The 23,125-nt window shown below is 35.6% G+C and overlaps 1 protein-coding gene across 1 annotated transcript in view; it reads left to right on the top strand.

Moving 5' to 3' along the window:
- The window catches only part of DOCK4 (dedicator of cytokinesis 4), a 140,014-nt gene that overhangs the window by 97,522 nt on the left and 19,367 nt on the right, over window positions 1-23,125 (top strand). Inside the window, 13 exon segments of the mRNA XM_031061386.1 lie at window positions 662-762; window positions 1,386-1,444; window positions 3,587-3,735; window positions 5,275-5,360; window positions 10,469-10,495; window positions 10,664-10,759; window positions 11,966-12,026; window positions 13,734-13,827; window positions 17,496-17,644; window positions 18,670-18,756; window positions 20,428-20,532; window positions 22,353-22,494; window positions 23,103-23,124. Coding sequence (XP_030917246.1) covers window positions 662-762; window positions 1,386-1,444; window positions 3,587-3,735; window positions 5,275-5,360; window positions 10,469-10,495; window positions 10,664-10,759; window positions 11,966-12,026; window positions 13,734-13,827; window positions 17,496-17,644; window positions 18,670-18,756; window positions 20,428-20,532; window positions 22,353-22,494; window positions 23,103-23,124 — 1,178 coding nt within the window.

The raw sequence follows: 23,125 nt of genomic DNA, 5'->3' as shown, positions 1-23,125 counted from the left end.
GCTGAACTGCAGGGTCTGGAATAGGGCTCCCTTTACACTTCCAGTCATGAAGCATCTATAATTGGATTATAGTAATTAGTATCTAATTTTATCTTTAATTTTATCTCTAAGTCTTCTAAGTAGAATATTTAACATCTATTTCATAAAGCAGGAGCACAAAAAAATCTGTATATTTGCAATATCTTAACAAAATCTGGCTTTAATTTTGTCCAGTGAAGCTTGCAGCAAGTGAGACTTGCAAAGAGTATTATAAAATGTGATGGACAGAGAATGCCAGTCCTGTTATGTGATAGCTTTTGAGGTGTTAGAATTTTTTGGGTTTTGGACTTCAGGGCATAATTTCTGTAGTTTTCTATTTAAATATACCCCGAAGAAACTTCCCAAAAGTCAGGCTTTTTGATTTGGAGGGATGAAAAAACCCAATCAGTAACTTTGAAACTTTTGCATTTCAAGATGTAGGATATGTAAAAGATGCATTTCTGCTGAACATCTTGGGGTTGGTGAAAAGTGTATTTCAAGTCAAAGAAATTTAGTCTAAAGCAGTTTGAGTAATTTAGCGGTTGAGACTGAAACAAGGGCTGTGATTGGAAATTTTGCATCTTGGGTGATTGTAGATCGTACTGAGAAAATGAAATAACCACATGCCATGTGCTTATTGTAGATATGGGATTCCTACTTTTTTCTTGCTGTCATTTTTATAAACCAGTTATGTCTGCAACTGGAGATGTTCACACCTTCCAAGAAGAAAAAGGTTTTAGAAAAGTAAGTATTGCTATCAGCTTGTAGAAAACTGTAATAGATTTAAAATTTCTCAAAATGCAAGACATTGGAGGTTGCAAAAGGACCCACCAAAAGAAAAACATAATGGTATGTCCACTGACTAGAACAAGAGTTGGTTCTGGCCCTTGGTACAGGTCTTCAGAGCCAGTAACCTTCATGAGTGCCTAAACTGGGAGGTTCAGATACTGGGAGGAGAAGAGCAATTCATTGCCAGTGAAAGTATTAGTCACTCAAACTTGTTCAGGTGTTTCCGCCATGCTATTGTCTGTATGAATTAATTGTCTTTCTTTAAGCTAGAGCAAAACTATTTGCTCTCAGAGAGAGAACTGGAGCATGTTGTGGCAAAAACAGGTTTTGCTTCACAGCTGTGTTACTGATGTGTAGCATTTTGACAGTATTTCAAATAAACCTGGGTTTAGGAATCCAGTTTTAGCTGGGTACAATCAAAAGAGCAAAACACTTGGGAGAAACCAGCACTTTCAAAGGTTTTTTTTTTGTGAACTACAAATGAGACATTTCATTTAATAATGTCACAGAATGGCCTATGAACTTGATTTTCTTAAATTATCTTTCGCTTTCTTGCTTTATTTTTTAATACACTGCAGGTATGGTGACATGCGGGTAACAATGGGATGTGAAATCTTCAGTATGTGGCAAAATTTAGGTAAGTGATTAAATACATCATCAGTAACTCTTAAAATGAAAGCAGATTATTAGTTCTTTACCTATTATATTTACTTCCCAGCGATAGATGAGTTGTTGATAATTGTATTCAAGACATGAAGTCTTGATTCAAGTTTAGGAAAAAGTTTGTAATTTATAATTCCCTTCTTTATAGCTAAACTCAGCTTTCTGTGCCTTGATACTGTAGCTGACCCATCCTCTTTTCTTCGCTGACAAATGAGAAAATACCATCAGAGAAAATTAGGAAAAAAAGTACTACTCCTTTTGGGTAGAATTATTATGGCTTGAAATGCACTTAGGTTCTCATTTTTAGTCTTGTCAAACTGTTTAAGGACAAGACATGTCTTAATTCTGAAGGTCTCCTGAGATCCTGGATTTGCATCAAGTCTTCTCTGAAGCCTTAGTTGCGCTAAAACATAAACAAGTCAGTGACTAATGTATAAATGAGACAACGTTAGACAACGTAGGAAAAATACATGCTTGAATATAATCTTAGGAACACATTTATATTTTTAAGCAATAATTGTGCAAACTGTTTGAAATTATGAGTGTCAGAGAAATGCAGTTGAATGTTGTTTGGGAAAAAAATAAAAAGTAAGTAAAGACTTGGATGCTCCATTTGTCACCTTTATATTTCAGTTATTCAGTTATTCACTTCATCAGAGGGCTTATTAAAGATACAGCAACCATCATCAGTGACTTTTGAGATACTGTAATTTCAGTTCTATCAATCTTTTCCCCAGCAAGATATGTAGTTGCAAAAAACTAGCCTTTGAACTTGGCCTGTACTAGAGAGACATGTTCAAAATAATAAATATTTTCTTATTAATATCTTGTTAATATCTGATAAGTAGCATATTTTACTTATTTACAATATTTAGTATTGCTGACTTGCTGAGACATCCCCCTACATTACATGGATATGTGGTGGGTATTTCAGAACTGGTGTATCAAGGGTATTCTCCCAGGTCCCATCTTCTTCCTGCACGTGCACCTTAGTGTGCATCACCTCTCTGCTCATGTTGTTCTCTGCTCAATAGAACCTTGGGATGCAGGCAAATGATGCCTTTCAGTAGGGGTGAGTTTTGTGGGACACAATAAGGAGCTCATCTGGTAATATGTCCAACTAAATGCTAGGATATTTATTTCAATTGGTGTTGTGCTGGTCAGCATTTTACAGTTCTTGTAGCAGTAAGAGTCATCATATCCTAAGCCTTGATCCTTGTACAGTCACCTTGTTTTCATAGGGATAAGCTTCTAGGATGTTTCCAGAAAAGGGAGTTGTTGTTTTCCTCTGCACAAACTCAGACACTGAGCACAGCAGCAAGCAGGGGTGAATGCCCACTGGAATATCCAGAGATAGGCTGGATGTAAATGAATTCCTAGCTTGGAAAAATCAATGCATCCTGAATCATAATCCCTTAATTTTGAGGATATCAGAAGTCCTACTTGTGGAAAACTGAAACTGAATGGTCAGTGTTTACTGTATGCCATTTCTGCCATTTCTAACTTTTCTGACTAGAACTTAATTTTCTTTTAAGTGGAATGTGGTGAGATAATAGATGTTTTAGAACTGATTTTAAAGCAAGTTGTTTTGAGAACAGCTGTGTCGTATTTTCATTTTCCTGCTATTAAAACACATATTTCCATTTCTGTACTTGCAAAACTAAAGATAGGTAAAAATCAAGGTACTTACCTCTTTTTGATGAGCACCATTTGATGAGAAAACCAGACAGTTAACCATTTTGTAAACTCAAGGATGTAGAGCTTAGAAACCAAATTATTCCCGTGAAATATAAATGAAATGTAGAGAGAGTGGTTTGTCTGTCTTTGTTACCTTGCTGGAGGATTAACTTCAGATACAGCTAACCCACTGTCACTTCTGAACTCAGTAGCGCATAATAAAATCTGACAAATTATGTTTGCCTTATATTCTTCATTTGTCTATACCTTTCACTTTTTGGGCTTAAGAAATAGCCCATGCTATGATATATGTGTGATTAAAAAAAAAACTATAGGCATTTAAAATGCTATTTTTTCATTCTTCAGACACCATTTGGATTGCTTGATAACTCACAGGACACCCAATTCACATTCAAGTTTATGTTAATTTTCTTTTTAGGGGAACACAAGCTTCACTTTATTCCAGCATTGATCGGCCCTTTCCTGGAAGTGACCTTGATCCCTCAGCCAGACCTGAGGAACGTAATGATTCCTATTTTCCATGACATGATGGATTGGGAGCAAAGGCGAAGTGGCAACTTTAAACAGGTACTTTGTGTGAAGCTCTTTATAAAACAGGACTGAATATAAAGCACTTCATACAGTCCTAGCAGACTTGAACCTGGAGTTCCATTGGTGGTTCAGGGTGGAGAAGATACCTACAAGGGCTTTCCCTTTTTTCTCTTTGCAGGGTTAGTAAGATTCACCGGTTAATACTGTCATATTAGTTAAGTGAGATGAGGAATAAAATCCATGGCCTGCTGAAGTGAAGAACAAAACTTGAGCTGTTTTCCACAAGGTTGTTGTGGTGGATTTTCACCTCTGCTTTACAGTGGTACAGACTGCTGGTTAGATAGGATTCAATCCGCTTCCCTTTTGGTTACTATGGAAAAAGACCAGATGTTCTTCAGTAGAGATCCAAGTATTCTTGTTGCTCAAACACATTCTTAATGGGCTAGGAAGGAACGACCAAGAATGCCATCTGCTCCCTCAGCTCCCACTCAGTTCTTTCAGACTGCCTCAAACCATCCTCAGTGCCCTCCTTCCTGCTGCTTCAAAATGAAGGAAAGTAGAAGTATTTTAATTACTCCCAGGCAATCGTAATGCTTAGGGTGGGAGTTGCATCTAAAACACAAACCAAACTATTAAAAACAAGAGTAGTGCAGGTGATGTAAGTAGGTAGCTTTTCACTATCAATATATAAGCTTATTGTTAAACATTACAATAGAAATGTTAATAGAGAGTGAGAAGGAAGAAAATCGACGTGTTCTGCTACTCTGGCTTTTAAGCTTGGTTTTAAATGTAAATTGTAATAGATTTATTCTGTAACAAAATAATTACAACAGCTTGGTTTCTCCCCTGGACTTGTGATTTGTAATATATTACTGATAAAAAGGAGGTTTGAAATATAAATACACAGGGTAGCTTCAGCTCTATATTTTTTTTATAATCAATGCACTTAAAAACATGCATTGAAGGAATCAGCACTGGATTTTCTTAACCAGCAAGTTTCTTTGATAGCTAATAGGTAAGTCCAGGAAATTTGCTTTCTAATGAAATACACTGGCAGGTAAGGGTGTTGGGAGAGTCTGAGCTCCCAAGTATTCAGAACAGTGCAGACATTTATGTATATTAAATTATAAAGAATGAGGTGCAGGTAGGAAAAGATGATATTTTTACTTCAGTCTAAGATAATATCTTGTGCTTACAGCCTTGCAATGAGAATTCAGGCAATTTATTTGGGCTGTGTGCTTTTCCTCTGACTCCATAAATAGATAGCTGCCTTAGCAGCAGCAAATGCTCCTCAGCCTGTAGTTTTAAAGTCACGTTGCTCAATTTAAATTAACTCCCTCCCTCCAAAAAAAAAAAAAAAAAAAACCCACCACCACCACAAAAAAAAAGAAAGCCCTACAAACCTCAGGAATTATAACAGCTTCAAAGAGATGAAGTGACTCATCACATGATTGACCAATAATTCTAAAATATGCATTTAGCAAAGTCTCTTACATAAAACCATATCTTCCCTCTGTTTTCTCTAATCTCATTAAAGGAAAAAGAAGCAGTTTACACCACACTTATATGTTGCAGGTGGAAGCAAAGCTGATTGACAAACTGGACAGCCTAATGTCAGAAGGTAAAGGTGATGAAACATACCGAGAGCTCTTCAACAGTATGTGAGTAATATGTTTATCTTATAATTCCTTGAGTTCAGTTGGTTGTATCAGATGCTAATGTCTTTGTAGAGAAGTAATGCTTAAACCAGTTGTGATGCTCATTTTTTCTTTTTCTTTTTTTGTTTCCTTAAAATCTGAAGAATAAAATGTTTCATGGTGTTGTACAGCATCTGTAAAGTCTGGCAGTACTTCTTGCATACAGCTATAATTGGGAAAGGCTAAATCTGTTATATCACAGAACATTCTCTACCTACTAATTTTAAAATCAGAAAAGCAAGAAATGCTTCATGATTGCATTGGGTGCAGGTAGACTCAGATGGAGCATTTTGAAAACAAGGCATGACAATTCAGCAAAGCATTTAATAAGTGATTTTCTATTGCTACTTGTCGTCCTCTGAGTAATGTCACTTGTTGATTTCTTGTTTGATGTAAACAATTGTGTTTATTCTGATAAGATTATTTCTTTCTAATTTTTTGGATAAATTACTGGCTAAGCTTTTAGTGCTTTTTAATAAATGACATGTCACTTAAATTTAATAGGGAAAACTAATGATAATGTTGAAGTCCCTAAAGTTGTGCATAAATTGTTTCACTGACTGAAATAAATGACTGTCACAGAGTACAGGTGCAGAATAACTAACAGGACTCTGTTGTTCCTCAGAGCTCAATTGTGAAAGATTTCACTTATTTCTGATGTGTTTATTTTAGTAGAAGATGTATTATTCCTCTTTAGGATTCCAAGCTGCTGTGTTTTCTTCAGTTCTACTAAATGCATGATTTTTTTTTCCTGTTTATATAGTTTCTTAATCATTTTTTCTTCTTTAAGTATTATTTTAGCTCTCTTGTCTTTGGTTAAAGAACAAGAGTCAGGTCTTGGTGTCTGAAAGCAGCAAACACTTATTAATCTGTAATTGTACTGAGTTAAAAAAAGAGTTTTAAAATATTTATCATGTATAGAAGTAAAGGTGAAAATTAGGCAGAATAGTATGGAATTGAATGAATAATAGTGAATAGTAGTACAGTATGCTTAAGCAGAACTTTCCTGTAATTATTCATGACATTTTCCTAATCTGAGTAAAGATAATAAAAGGTAAGATGTTTTCAATATTTTAGTAATACAGTATTCTAACTGTAAAATTAAGTCATTTAAGGAAAAGCTCTAATTATAAAATAAAGCCTATGTAAAATACATCAGTATGTCTCAAATAACTTAAAATTCTATAAAAAAGCATACTGGTATCAAATACAATTCCTAATTTTTTATGGTTTTGAGTTAGGTTTCAACTGGGGAATGTTAAACATGATACAGTGAAAAATGCTGACCACCTTTTATAAATCTAAATGCTGAAAACATAGTCATGGTAATTTAAATTGCAAAATGTCTCACAGCATCAGTATACTTGTGGTTTCTGTCATGGTATAACAGAAGTTAAAACTAAACTCTGTGAAATTTCAGAGTAAGTGCTCAAGTTCATTCCCAGCTAATGAAAAAGGTAGTATTTATGATTAGGTTTTTTTTTCACTTTGATTGTCTGTATGCATTACCACCCCTCAAGAGGAGAGCCTGTAGAAGATACTAATGCTCTGAAATGGAGGATGTCATATCATTCTAGGGCGTGTGAAGAAAAATTGTGAAAATCAAATGGGCAGTTTGGGGAGTTGACTGCAAGAGACAGGGTTGGTTAGCCTGAGATTCTGGGGTTTCTTTATTTCTTCCATGGGTAATTTAAACTAAGCAATATTGGCGTGTCTTTACACAGTGCAAGAGAACAGACTTGTTTAGGCTGAAGTGGCAGAGATGTAGCAGGTACCCAAAAGCTGGAATAGTAATACAGTTTTGCAGCAAGCAGTGTTTTCATAGTCTTCATTGAAAGAAAATGCTACAATATTACCTGATCTTTCTTAGATTAGGCGTGGTTACTTTTGATAGCTATCACTGGGAACCAAGGGGATGCACACACCTACAGCCTGGGAACTGCAGTGGGTGGGAGACGTTCAGGTTTTGTCGTGCTGTTTATTTTGCCTGAATTGGAAAATGAATTTAAATCTCTTAACTCCCCCGTTAACTGCTTTTTTTCCCAGAAACAATCACTGCATCTTTCCTTTGAACACCTATTTTCAAGGATAAATTATAAGCATCTGTGGAGATAGACAAGATATTATGCGCTTAGAATTTGTTGCCTACAATGGAATTACCTATGTCAAATAAAAAGACAGAGAAAGGACAGGGAAGGTGACTGCTGTTTGTTTTGAATCAATGTCTTTCTAGGGACTTGAATGTGACCATTCACTGATTAGCTCCTGATGTCGTTTGAAGGAAATGCAAAGCATGAAGTTGTGAACATTTTGTTATCATAAGAAACTAGATATTGCAATTGCTATCCATTGTAAATATGGTATGAAAGCTGTTCTTATCTACATTTATACTGTAATACTGCAATTGAATTACTGAATTAATTAGTACAGGGAAAAGAATTATTTTACTTCATTGAACATTTGGTGGTTAAAATAAAATCCTCAGAAGCGAGGATTTATATTCAAGTAGGTCTTTCTTCTGAATCAGATGGATGTTGGCAGTTTATTACTTCTGCAGCTGTATTTCAGTTTGGCCTAAGACAAGGCATTTAAGATTTGTAAGTTAGGTGGCCCCACAGAAGCACAAAACCTGGACTAATGGGTTCTGCTGGGGGCCTGGCAGTGAGGCTTCTCTTTGAAGAAATTGTAGCTGACATTCAGCTGAGCAGGGATTTATAACTGAGGTCTGCCAGTTTCTGGGTGATTTTTTCAACCATGAATCTATTATATAAAAACTGATGACTGCTACCTTTCCTCTGCTGTCTTCAGTCATCTTAATTTCTTCTCCAAATGCATGACTGAATTCATCACTGCCCAGTCCATTAGACTCTGTCTGGAGTGAGTCTTTTGAGACCCTTTATGACTCGTTCAGGGAACCTCTGGCTATAGCGAGGTCTTTGAACACTAAAAGAGGCGTCCAGATGTTTTAAAGCACCTCTAGGATTAGCTGCCTGTGAGCTAAAAGTCTGAATAATGCTGTGCTTTAGACATACAAAATCCATTTACTACATGATTGAGTTAGCCTGAGCATTGTTCTAAGCCTGCTGTTTGTCCCTGGAGAGCTCTGGTCTTCTGGATCACCATTCTGGATCACCCGGGGTACCCAAGATTAAAAATAATTAAATATACCTCCTTTCCCCCCCACCAAACCAAACAAAGCAAACCATAATTGTTCAGGTGAGTTGAGATGTTAGGCTATATTAGCATGGATAGACAGGAACATTTTTATAGTTTCCCTTTGTTTTTTAACCCCCTTAGTGCTTTGTACAAATAGTCAAGCATCTTGGCTATGCTTTGGGATCTGTAAGAACAGGATCAATTCTATCTAGATTTAGCCAGAATATATCTGAGTAGCTTTTTCATTCTGAGTTTGTTCTGTGCATTGTGCTGGAAATCTGTTGGGGGGAGAGGGAGGCATGCTTCAGAAGGCAAGTCTTTCATTTTTTCAACTGACCACATTGATGTCAATTTGTATAAGTACTCTGAATGTATCAACTCAACTCATTATTACAAATTGTGTGTTTATAATGAACGTGCCAATGCAATTTTACAGAAAATGCACAAGTCAAATGCAGATAAGAACAATCTGTTTTGAAAGAGAAGTCATACTTCTATTGTTTTTCTAGAGGAGCTATCAGTAATTATTTTATTGAATCTAGGTTGAAATGTTCCTTTTTAACATAAGGTTAAAACAAAGTAGAAATGAAAAATCCCTGTGGTAATCAAGATTCAATAACGTGACAGGCTCTACTCTTACTTCTTACTAGACACAAAAGCTTCTATTAGAAGGAACATAAGGGGTTCAAAAATTTATTAAGGTACTCTGTATGGAAAACAGAGGTGCCAGCATAGTGCTTCAGCATATTCTGGTTAAGGATGGCCTTATCATCTGCCTGCTAGCAATGAAAAAGAGTCAGCCTCTGACTGTGAGGGAAAGACATCTGACTGCCTCCTTAAGAGAAGAAGCGAGTTTAAGATTCTTATAAGGGTGCAAGATGAAGATCAGTGTTTGCTCCTCAGTTCCAGCAGAGCACAGCTTCATTTAGGTCAAATTTGCTTGGAGAATTGGATCTGTGACATCCCTGAGGCTGTAAGGAGCAGAGCTGGAGTGTATAGCTAGTGCAGTTGGCATGTAGGAGTTCCGGAGCGCTGTTACAGGTTTGAGGTTTGGGTGTGGGAGGTTTTCAGGACTGAGCGTGCTCAGGGTAGATGAAGGTCAGTGGAGCTGACAGACAGAAGGTTCAGAGGTGCTCTAAAAGCTCTAAGGATACGGATGTGGGAATTTTCAGAGCTTTCTAAATAAACCATAACTGAGTACATTTTCAGGGGGGCTGCTGAAATATCTCCATGGACATGTCATCCACCTGAGCTCCTGCACCAAAGTATAAAAGTAACACAGCTCTGTAGATAAATATTTCCTTTCTCACTCTTATAGAGAAAATGTGGAAATTCATGCCTAAGTGATAAATATTTGATAAACTTAAGCAATGAAAAACAAAGGCCTGTAGCAGAATTATATAAAGAACAAAAATAATAAAGACAATTATATTGTACAGTTTTACTGACATTTTGAAATCTTTCCACTTCAATGCATAGTATGCATTTACATTGGCACAACAGTTTTTAACAAAATAATCTTATGACACTTTAGGCTACTATCATGCACAATTGTACATGTGCATGATAGTATGTTCTCAGAAAGAAATATTAAGTGAAGAGGGGTAATCATCTTGTTAAAACCCCTCCTCTATTCTTAAATATCATGCTTACTGAAATATTAGAGAAGAGAGGAGAAAAAGAAAATTTTTTTAAAAAAATTAAGAAGGTATATTAAGCTGATGAATATTCTTTTCTAAGAATACCTTTAAATTCCTCATTTTGTGACATATCAGCATGAACTGAATATGAAAATTTTATGGAAGAGTTAAGTCTTTCGGATATTAATATGTTCTGAAAATTAGGTATTTGACATATTTTTAACCTGATGCAGCTAATATAAAAATCATTTGTTTTGTCAATGCTTCCTGGACTAGAATTCCACTTTTTGGTCCTTATCCTAGGTAAGACATTGTTTGCAAATTGCACTTCTTGGGAGGGTGTTTGTAAAAAAAAGTCTAACTGTCAAAGGTGTTGCTAAGGTATTAAGGTAGTGGTAAAAGCAGAGAGGTTGTCATAGTGACAGTTAAAAATAAACAGTGACATTTTTCTGACTTTTTTTTTTTTTTCAGTCTGCTGAAGAAAATTGAGCGGGAAACATGGAGGGAAAGTGGCGTTTCGTTAATTGCCACTGTGACTCGCCTCATGGAGAGGCTCCTGGACTACAGGTGAGTGGTTATCACAATTTAGAGGTAGGGTTGTCATCTTTGAAATATTAGGAAACAAATACAGTTGTCTTGCTCAATGCTGACTGCACATGGATACGTGGATACAGCAGCTGTGAGTGCTCAGGTTCTCTGACAGCAGCTGCTTAGTCAACAGGAAAATGCAACTGGCAGGATGAAAACAACCAAGTAGGCTCCCCATGGTGTAAAAAATCCAGTCGTGGGCTTGAGCTTGCTGTCAGGGAATGTAGTAACTTTTGGCAGTAGGTTGGTGACTCAAGTCTGTCTGAAGACGCAGAGCTCAGTACTAATCACCTGACAGTTGTTTTACACAATATGTAAAATTCTTATTACTGTGTCAATCATGCTTAGTTGTAGTGTCAGCTGGCACAGTAAGTGTGTATACAAAGACATGATCTCTGGATGAACACCTCACATCTGACTATACCATGTGATTAAAGAAGAGGGAAATGAGAGGCATGTACTCTCTTTCAGGAGTGTGAGACTAAAAGCAATTTTCCCAGTCAATTGTGAGCCTGTGTAGAGGCTTCACATTTCAGCTTAGTTCTCCTTATTGCCACCAACTGTAGCACTGCCCAGAGCTTAATTGTAAGGTTTTCTCCCTCATTCCATAGGGACACATGGTGAGACCTAGTACTGCACTTGCTGTCATCACTGATAGCTTGAAAAAAAAGGTGTTTCATCAACAAAGAGACTGAACTCTTAATTTCTAGAAGTGTGGCTGCTATTTCTCTTCAGGAACCAGCTGGATTTCAACATCTAGGACTCCCAGTCTTTCAAAACAGTGGTGTGCTGTTAGTTATGAGAGTATTTGGGAAAATTGTTTAGCTCATGTATGCAAGAATGTTTTAAAGTTATGTTAAATTTCTTTTAGTGATTATGTGGTGATATCTGCCTGTTATTCTTTTATTTCAGTGTGGTTCTACTGGCTACTTTTTTACCGTGTCATAAAAAAGGTCACATAGTAATCACAGAGCCAGAAAGAAAACATTGACTTTCTTGACAGTTGAGGTATTCAATGTACTACAAAAGGAGGCATGAAATCTCTTAGCTACTTGGGTCAGCTGTTCAGCTTAATGCAATCCTTTCAGTCAGCTTGCCAAGTGAAATATGTCTGTTTTCTGAGGTGTGCTTCACTGTAAGAGGATAAAGAGCATTCCTTTTGACTTTCATTACTTTCTGCTTTAGGGACTGCATGAAAATGGGAGAAGTGGATGGCAAAAAGATTGGCTGCACTGTTAGCCTTTTGGTTTGTATAATACTTTCTCTTTTCCTTTTCAATTTCAGTTGAACAAATGCACATTGGAATAGGACTTACTTTGCTTCTTGTTGCAATTTGAGTAGAATTTGGCAGAGTAACACTACACTTATTATCACTGGTTATTTTTTCCAGGCTGAGATTGGTACAGTAGGGAGATAGTCTTCCTTGGCATTTCATAGCTTGGTTCTGAAAGGTCTCCAAGACTGCATTATTCAGTTTTAAGTTTCTTCCTACTGGATAAACTTAACAAAGTACTTTCCAAGTTTAATTAGTCTCTGAGTTTGTAGAAACAAACATGCCTTTCCTCCTCTCCCAAACAAAACCTACATGATTTCTCTTGTTTCTTTTCTTCCAATAAGTGATGCAAGTTGGTTCTTTTAACATATAGTATGGGATATCTTGTGAATACTGCAGGCTGACTATTCTCTCCCCAGTAGAAGAGACAGAAATGCTGCTCAAGACCTCCTGTTGTCATGCTATCATTATTACCACAAACCAACAGTGCTAAACCATAGTATGAAAAAGATGTCATTTTTGTTTACAAGATGCATTTTGATTCTAGGCCAGTTTCCACTGACAAGTTTGTTGACTTCTGTTAACCTTGGAAAGTTTCCATTTTCATGGTGAATTTTTTGAAAAGCTGTATTTTTAGCCAGAGGGGAAAAAAACATGATAAGCTGACTTGTAATTCTGCATTTTTGACGTCAGTGAAACAATTTGGGATCACTTCTAAGTAGCAGTTATACATAAGAGAACAAAGGATTTCTTCAGTAGGAAAATAGTGCTCTAAATAAGGATGATATTTACTATGAAGCCATAAAGCAGCTGGCGTGCTGTCAAAATATCTGGCATGATCTGAATTCTGTAAAGTACCTGGATTATTTTCATCCCTAAGGAGGTTTTAATCTATTATTAGCAAAGTGTCCAAGATTTGTATAAAGAGAAAATGAAAATATTTTAAAATCCCAAAACACCATATTACTTTTTAAGGGGATTTTCAATGACTCATATGGGCTAAGGTGGATTTCATATCCTAATAATTTTCAAAGAAATTTTTAATACAACAGAGAGACAATGAATGCTAAATTTTCTCAAATCAGTTTAAAAAATCTCTTTTGTATAAAGTTTTTATTTTTATTTTTATTTTTTATGTTTTCATAGTGTTCCTCCCACCTTTTTCCTTGATAATAACTCAATTTAGTAAATAGTGGCACAGAATATGAATACTGTACACTAGAAGAAAAACTGCATAGTTTAAAATAGTGATTTAAATAATAAAACAGAAATTGTTAATTGCTAATGAGAACCAGTGCTTGAACTTTTCTAGCCTATAAATTTTTATTAAGCAAAGCAGATTATCCTGACCATGGAGTATGTCTAGCAGGAGGACCTAAACTGCATGTCCATTGTGAATGTGGCAGTACTTGTGGACAGCGCTATAGCTTGCACTCCTCTCCCTGTAACTTTTTCATACTTTGCTTTAGGGCTTGTAAATAGATAAAGAATGTTTTGAACTAAAAATTATGATATTGCAGTCCAAATTTCATCCATGTAACAATAAATGGCAGTTTTATGTTCAGAAATGTAATCTATGCATGTATTTCTAGAAGATTATGTTTGAAGTCTTTTATTTGCAACCATTATCATCAATTTATTAACTACTACATTTTATTACAAAATACAACTTTATTTCAGAATTTTTACAAGACTGAACTGAACAAGGAAGAGATGTATATTCGCTATATTCATAAGCTCTATGACCTACATCTGAAAGCACAAAACTTCACAGGTAACTGAATACAAACTAGAAAAAGATATTTAGGACTGGTCTGTTGTTTGCAGTCTTTTGCAACCCTGTAAGCTGTATCCTCAGTGCAGAACATAGCAACCCAGGCAACAGCTGAGTTTCCTTGCCTAATTGATGTCTCAAAATACTGCTTTTTTCAGCCCCACGGCACTATTATTTGCTGAGCCATGGTGAATGTAAATTACTTCTGTTGATACCCACTAGCAATAAATGTGTGATACGGTAATTTTTTGCCCAAAAGGAGTAAAGTTTGGAAGAAGTTTTTATGAGTTCATTTAGTGGTATCTGAGCCTATACATTTTTTTGTCATGCTCCTGGCTATCTGTTTGGTGAAGTGTTTCAACACAGCTGTGTTTCAGAACCTCATTTTTGGTTTAAAAAAATAAATAAAAGAAAGGAAGACTCATATAACTTACTCATAATGAGGTAGATATCCTAAAACTTGTGACAAGTATTGCAATTTCATGATGTCTTTCTAAGTCTTCACATACCACATTTGCTCTTGTGCAAGATTTCTCTAATTTTGTGCCAAGGATGGTTATTTTTTACATGAAGAAATAAGAAGATATTGTACATGGCTGTTGTTTATACAGCTAAATACACATTTCATTTGGGGAACTGCATGCCATCAGTGAGTGCTGAAGAAGATAAAATCAGTATCCTTTTAAATCACATTATCTTTGCCAGAATATTTTACTGACCTTTTAATACCTCCAGCTTTTCCCCAGTCTTTGCACTTGCATATGTTCAAAATTTCTAGATTTTGATTTTTCTTAGAAGCGGGTTAGTTGGCTGGGGGTCTCCAGTAAACAGCTTACAGGTACCTGGTGTCACAGCAACTTTCCTTATGCTTTTCTGCTGTCCAAAAGAAAGATTGTTCACTTGGAATTTCCACACTCCCTTTGTAGTTCATGGATTTAAATGAGGACTAGATAGCAGGATATGTTAAGGGGAGATTTTAGTTTCCTCATGTGACCTGGCAATAGTGAGTCACAAGAGAATTTTGGTTATTAAGAAGTCTCTTTGCTACAGCTGGCTTTTGTATAAAGCTATTATTTTGCATAGTAGATCTTAGTAACTCTTTGAGCAGTATTGAGTTTCCTTTTTGCACTGGGTATTATTATGTGTCCAGTTTACCTTCAACTGTGATATGAACCTAATTTTTTTAGGCAATTGGATGGCAATTGTTTTGCCATCCATTCTGATTTTAAACAGTATTTTGCTCAAAATTTATTTCCAGGACTTTGTTGTATTTCCCATATGTTTGTTATCAATCTGTGTGATTTTTGCATTCTTTGCTGCGGTAGATTTCACTGCTTCCTTTTTTTAAAATTTATTATTATTTTTAGTTTTTTGCTGTAAGAGCCTTAATAAGACTTGTCTCACACCCAAAATTGGAAAACAGACTTGTGTAGTCCATTGCCTTGCCTTATGAGAGACAATATAGACTTTTGTAAATCAGCTGGTCTAGAGAATTTGGGATTAGCAAAATAAGCTTGGTACTTCAGCAGTGTTCCCACATGTTGCAGCATTAGTTTGCTAAATGGCATCGTTTCAACCTAGGGATGAAATGGTTTTTCTCTCATTTCCATGGTATGATTTACTGGATTTTTTCTAAAAATGCTCTGTTAAAAAAAAAGTAATTTTTATACAAAACATTATTTCAAATCTTTCTTTACACAGCACTCAGTTACAGCTATAAATGTACCTCTTTTGAGGCTGAATCACATAAATGCACTGATTCCTTGCATCCCCTTAGTCACCTAACAACTGTAATGAGACTTTTTACCTATCCACCTTAGACATATCTAGTGTTTTGAATATTTCCTGTATAAATTGAATTTTCCACATCATTTATCTTTCCTTAGTGCTTTGATGCAAGTCAGTAGTTACAGACCTCTCCCTGAGGTATCAGTATTTTATTTGTTGTGTTGGCCACTGCCAGACATACTGGGTGGAGGAAACCTTCAGACTTATAATCCAGTATGGTCATTCTTATTTTATAAACCTTCTGTATAAATTCATTATAACTTAAGAAAACTACATTGTTATGGCAGATAAAATTTTGTTAAGGACTTAGATACCAAGTTTAGAAAGGAAAGGTCACAGTGAGCTATCCTGAGCAGCTACTTATGTTCTGCTATCTTTTGCTTCCTTATGATTTTGAATAATTTATTATCAGCTTCATGGATTTTTAAAATTGTTATATAGATGTGCTTCATGTCTTGAGTACCAAAATGTAGCTTGAAGCTATGACAAAGGTGGTTACCAGTCAAGCACCCTGAGAGCTGCTGTGATGCCAGAATTAAGGTTGTCTGTGGAACTCAAGCTGGTTTTCCTTGCATGGGTGTATCACAGCACAGCACCAGTTTGCAGCACACTTAGCATTTTGCAACACTGGGTTTCAAGGCACTCTCTCACACAATTATCTGCTGCAGTGATGTTTTTTCATCCACAGGTTCTCAGTTGGATGTGTAGAGGAACACTGTTGCTAGAAAAAATACTGTAAAATTTGGCTTCAGTCTCCTGTCTTATGGGAGCTCGTATGGCAGAGGCAGAAGTAGGATATAGCTGTCTGGGGCAAACTTAGCTTAGCACAAAATGAACTTTAGTACTTTACTGTTATTTTTTTGCCTTATGTACAACCTATAAAATCTGCAATAAATTAAGTCCAGTAGGGAACTACTTTCTCCAATGAAGTACATCTCCAGAATATGACCCATCTTTGTGCTGACTCACTCATGCAAAGTGGTCCTGTGAGTGGCAACATTAACTGTGAATATCAGCTTGGAAATCAATAATACATATGCTCAGTTAGACAAATTGAATTGTTGTAGCCAGTAGTAATTCTGGTGTTTTGTAATTTGCCGAAGGCTGACTTTCCAATAAAAAGATTAATTTTATATTATAGAAGTGTACTGTTTCTGAGGAATTCCTGAAATCAAAGTAAAAAAAAATAATAGTTTTTATATTTCCTGATAATTTATACTGATTAATGTAAAGATTACTAAACAGCTCTCTGAGTAGAGACCAACAACCAGTTTGATTCCTGCCAAACCAAAAACTAAATAAAATTTTTAAAATTAAAAAGAGAAAAACATTGCACTTTTAAATTTCTTGTTATGGCCAGCTGGTAAGGCTCAGCTATCAGGAATTTATTTCTCTGTGGAAGGAGTGGATTGTATTAAGCACACATCTGCCTCCCTGTTTTCCTCCCAGCCCTCTCTTTTGGACTGTGTCCACAGTCTTGTTGTCTTTCCTCTTTCACTACTGATGTTCCTCATCCTCCAGTCCTTGTTCCTCTTTTCAGACAGCAGAGTCATTGAGGGTTTCTCCTCAGCAGTAGGGAAGACTGGGGCTAAGCAGGAAATGGTTACTTAATTTCTGTCTCCTTTGTATTTTGAGACTCCAGAAGAAGTGTCCCAGTGACTCCACTTTAAATAGTGTATGAAAATTTTAGGCTATTTTTGTTATAGCTGTAATAGTAACTCCGTCCAAAACCACCACTACCATCTGCCTAATACTCAAAATAAATCAACTACCCATTAGAAAGGTGCCTCTCAAGAAAAGCATTCACATCTCTGTGTACTTTGTTTGTCTGTTTTATGTGTTTGTTGTTGGTAAGGGCCATGCTGTGATTTGTCTTGCAGAGGCTGCCTACACTCTCCTGCTGTACGACGAGCTGCTGGAGTGGTCTGACCGGCCGCTCAGGGAATTTCTCAACTACCCCATGCAAACAGAGTGGCAACGCAAGGAGTGCCTCCATCTGACCATCATTCAAAACTTTGATAGGGGAAAGGTAAAATAGTCCTGTTTTACTGAGTGGATCTGGGAAGGGTAGTTTATTCCATTTAGGATGTTAGTTCCAGGGTTGTACTCTTTTCTTGTATTGAGGTGAAGTATTTGTCCTTGCTTGATTAAGCAGTTACTTAGCGATGCAGTACGTTTCTTCTAATCCTGTGGTGGTATCCTAGAAATCCCCCACTTACATATAAGAATAATTTTTATGTGCATAGCACTTGGCTTTGTAACTGCCAGAGCGCTTTGTAAAAGGTGATATCAGTTCCCCCCATTTTAAAGGTGAAAATGAGCCTTATAAAGCCAATGGAATTCACTCAGTGACCAAGTGAGGATTGTAAGGGCTATGTTTACACCTTACAATACCATGTTGTGTCTTTTAAAAACTAAAAATTATTTTGTTTGGGGGAATCACAGTTCATTGTCATTACTACAAATGCCTATTCTGAATTAAGCACGTGTAATTATCCTGCAGTCTAAAATTTTATATACACATAGTGCTCTGATTCATCTTACTGACAAACATGCAATGCATTACAATTTTCTGTAGCTAGTGTAAAATTCATGTAAGGCTAATAAATGTAATCAAATGGATGTTGATCGTCATGTTTTTCAGACAATTCTGTAATTATAATATATAGTTTAACTTACATGGTGCAATGAAGTATTGTACAACCTAAAAAAATTAGGGTAGATGTATTAAAAGTACAATTTTAGAATGTAAAAATCGTACTGTGTTGAATCCATCTCATGTAGTGTCAAAAGAGTCATCCATCACTCTTGCAATGACTTACATTTTGTGCATAGTGCAAAAAGAATAATTAATTAAATAAGTCTCTAAATATATTTTTAATTCTTCAAAGATTTCATCAGTATTACTCAGAAGCTATTAGCGTGTTTAGGGGACAGTGCGTTCAAATATTTTCAGTAGTGACAAGGCTTAGTATAGATAGAACAGACCACTAATAAATCACAGATTGTCAAACAGTTTCATTGAATTACTGAGCACCTTTTATTTGCTTGCAGTGTTGGGAAAATGGCATTATCTTATGCAGGAAAATTGCAGAACAATATGAGAACTACTATGACTACAGAAACCTCAGCAAGATGAGGGTAATGTACTTGAACACTTTTCATCAATCAGGAATCCAAGTGCTTTTTAATTTAGGTTATAAAATATTACTGAGGAAATTAAATTTACCACAGAATGGTCCTTAGGTTTGGTTTGCACTCTTATTTTTTACCCTGAGGCATCTTTTCTACAATAAGGATTATAAAAAAGGAGTGTGAGCTTTTTGAAGAAAAACGAGAAAATCCTGTCTTCATAGATCAGGTTGGGTTGGAAGCCTTAAAGATGATCTAATTCCTACTCGACACCTTCCACTAGACCAGGTTGCTTTATTTTATTATAGAATTAATGTTCTTACAATATTTGTACCTGTACAGCATCCTTTTTTTGTGCATGCTTATGCAGAAAAATAACAATACAAACTTACTTTCATTAGTTTCCTACAGTTGTTCCAGGAAATGTGCTGTGTGTAGTCCTTCAGTAGGAGCAGCAGCATGACTTTGCAGTTGTAATTGCAAGCAAAGCCACAGGCAAAGCACACATTTTTTTAAATTTGCTGCTTAAAAATGGTCTGTTTAATAATACATAGTAAAAATGAATGTTTCTTGGTACAGTCTTCTTGTTGCTTCTTTCATTTTAGAACTCTAAACATTGTTTCTCATTCATTCAGATAGTGTTTTTTAAAAATTATTGAGTCTTCTTTTCCTACCTCCTTCTGATGGATTCAATTTTGTATTACAACTTGCCTTTTAAATTCCCTGTGTATATAGCATGCTTGCTGCTAGGACTGAGTGAAGTCCCTTTAATTCAGAGCTGCTTAACAACATTATGCAAAATTATGCAATGTGGCAGGACTCTCCATTATCTTCTTATTCCATATATATTTTGATATGTCAATGGCAGAATCCTATAAGCAAAAGGAAATGACTATCATCATGTGAATAAAATGATTAATTTATGCATGTTTAATTAATTGTACTGAATGTGTTTTGTGTTTGAAATATTCTTTTGCTGTATCTTTGCCACCAATGTTAATCCAAAAACGGAGGTGTGGGGATTTCTCATAGCAGTATAATTAGGCAGCTATTGATATCATATGCATACTAAATAACTGTCTGTGATACCTGAAATAGGGCTAAGACTGTGTTTGGCTTTTTCCACAGTATTGAAAACTTTGCTGAAAATATCATCACAAAAAGGGAACTTGGGTATTAAATTCCCCTTGTGTCAGTGTTATGAGTGAAATAAAAACCAGATGTATTGATCAAACATTATGCAAATTGCTATTGGGGCATTTTAAAGGAGCTCATATTTGATGCTTAAATCATTGGAATCTGGTGTGATTTGGACACAATTGCCTTGAATATGGAAATTAGACTTTGCTGATTTAACTGACCACATTACTGCAATGTGTTTGGGTGATTAGCAGATTACTGGGTCATATGTTTCAAACTGTCTTTCTATTTTACCCCTTTAATATTAGTACTTCATATTTTAAAGGATTTATTTTTTAATTCTTGGAAACCTTCAGATCCCTAAGAGGTATAATTACTTAATGTGATGCATTCAGAAACTTCTGGATGTTCTAGCTGTTGCTCAGAGATTTATTGCAATTCAGTTACTCCAGAGGTGAAAGATGTTCCGTTTTGTGATAGTTTATGGTAAAAATACACTTTCAAGAAAGACTAATTGCATTTCTTCTCAATCTCACACAGATGATGGAAGCATCTCTGTATGACAAAATTATGGATCAACAGCGCTTGGAGCCAGAATTTTTCAGAGTTGGTTTCTATGGGAAAAAGTTCCCATTCTTCTTGAGGGTAAGCGAAATGAAAATAAACAGAATGGAGTAATGCTGTCATTCATAATCACTTTCACTGTGTTAAAATTTGTTCATACCATATGCAAGTTCTTATCCTGTGAGAAATTCTTTATGTTCATGTTTTGTGGTTAAGAAAAGTTCCTGACTAATGAAAAGACAAATTCTAGACTCCTAGAGTCACACAGAAACACAATAGTCATGTTTTTATTGGAAACCATGCACCTACACTGTTCCACAGACCAATGGTTCATGGTAGTTTTTCCCTTTCTCCTGTTCTGTTCCTGCTGGTGGGTACTCAGGCAAAGTCTGTCAGAAGTAGTATCCATTGGTGGTGGGACAATCAGCAATTTAGCATTTAAGCAATTACATTCCCAAGTTCCTTTTTTTTTAATTAGAAATTAGAAATTTCTAAATTAGACTTAGAAATTCCACATGCTGAATTTCATTGATTATTAATACACAAAAACTGACAAATAATAAGGTTAATAATCTTGATCATTAATCCAGAATTCTGGAGTTACTGGAATGCCCTTGAAAATGTTAGTGGTGTTTACACTGTCCCCCTCTTCCGCAGTCTGCAGTAGTTTAGCTGCATTGACTGTCACCTTGGGAAGAGAACAGAATTCATCTTATTCATGGAGCAGCTGCAATCATAATCCAAGTTCCTCTTCCTGTGGTAATTAAAATAAGTGATGAAGAAGCCTCCTATGGGGTGGAGGCCTAAAAAGCCTGATTAGTCTTAGTGGTGAGGAAAATGACTATTTCTAACTGGCAAATATAGCATGAAACTCTGCCTTTTAAAAGTAATGCTCAAAAAGAGTCTGATGGAAAGATACTTCTTGAGATTACCTAATATTCATCTGAATATAAGTTCTGTATAAACCAATTTGAAAATATTATTCAGAAAGAGTTTAACTGATGGAGTGAAAGTAATGGAAAGAGTTGCACAACAGTACAGTACTTTCAAACCTTAGGTCTTTCACTGCTTATGCATCTTATGAATTTTTCAAGTTAAACATACACAGCACATATTTATAGTTGCAACACCAACAACAACAGATATAATACATGTGATTTAAATTTTTTACGGCGAAGCAGTTTGTAAATCTGGCTGTGTTTGCTTTAGAAGAAATAAAGTCTAAACTTCATAATAAAGCTTTCGCATTTTAATTTTTAGTCGAACAATAATATGGTTACAGGGGTTTTTTTGTAGCAATTCCCATGAAAGTCTCAATTCTCAGAATTCAATGCCAGGAGCATTCTTTTACTTTGTGTTGTAAAATCTGGATCATTTTAATTTTCCAGGCTGATAATTGATCAACATTTACAGGGTAAGGCAAATTGAATGCCTTTATAATTTTGTTAGGCAATGTTTTTCTTCAGAATTATATAACATCAGAACAAAGTTTCTTAGTTCCTCATGGAATTGACTTCGAACCCATTTCATTGTCTTAACTGTTTGTTGGGTTATATTTCTGTTTCCTATTTTATACAGTCTGATATATCACGTTAATTGCGTACTTTGATCCACTAAGAAAAATTTCTCCCTTCAGATTTTTATTAAATTTTGAAGTGTAATTATTACATTTTTCCAGACTTTTGAATAAAACACAATTTATGTGATAAAATGTCCTTCTTCTAAGTAACCTGTTCTTTCTACCTTCCTTATTTTTATTCTTGCCTTTTGTTTCTTTTCTTTTTTCCTTTCTTTAAATGATGCAAAAGTTGCCTAGAAAATCAATATTTAAGAGTGTGTGTTTGGATCCCACTTATTTTCATGCAACTTGCTCTTGCTTTTTGTTTTCTTATTCCGCTCAGAATAAGGAATTTGTTTGCCGAGGACATGACTATGAAAGGCTGGAGGCCTTCCAGCAGCGAATGTTGAATGAGTTCCCACATGCCATTGCTATGCAACATGCTAATCAGCCAGATGAGACCATCTTTCAGGCAGAAGCACAGTGTATCCACATAATCACAAAGCCATACTCTGCACTTACATTTTCCATGCTTTTAAAAAATGTAGGTACACCTATAGCCAATATCGATCACACGGTGCCTCCACTGAAATAAATGTTAGGTGAGAATTTCCCTGCATTTTGTCCCAGTTCGCTCTATTATGTTTAGAAGTTCCTTGTGTAATTTTAGTTCTATTTAAGAATTCCTTGACATGTTATTGACATTATTTCTTTAGCTAAAAATACCTACAGAACTATCACCACTGTGATAATGATGTAGCAGTTCAAGGTACAGTAATTTACCTTCTTACAATACAACATTATTTTAGCATGGCATGACATATTATGTAAGAATAAATTTAACTAAATCCCTTTATGTACTATTCCATATAAGTAGCTCTATTTAAAAAATAAAGATGAAATTTTTGACACAACAGTACAAAGAAATCTCAAACAATCAAAAAAATCTCTGGTTCCTTTCCCAAACCATTAATAGTATAAAAGCATTTCATGAGGCACGCTTTTTAAAGAATTTTTCTTCTGTAATGCTTCAGGAGTCAATATGCTTTGCTAATTTGAATAAAGTGGGATAGCCTTAACTCTTTACACATAGATTTGCAGATTTATGCAGTGACA

Source organism: Geospiza fortis, unplaced genomic scaffold (genome assembly GCF_000277835.1).
Source record: "Geospiza fortis unplaced genomic scaffold, GeoFor_1.0 scaffold429, whole genome shotgun sequence".
NCBI classification, from domain to species: Eukaryota; Metazoa; Chordata; class Aves; order Passeriformes; family Thraupidae; genus Geospiza; species Geospiza fortis.
Note: the sequence above shows the minus strand (reverse complement) of the source record. Positions and strands in the feature narration are given on the sequence as shown.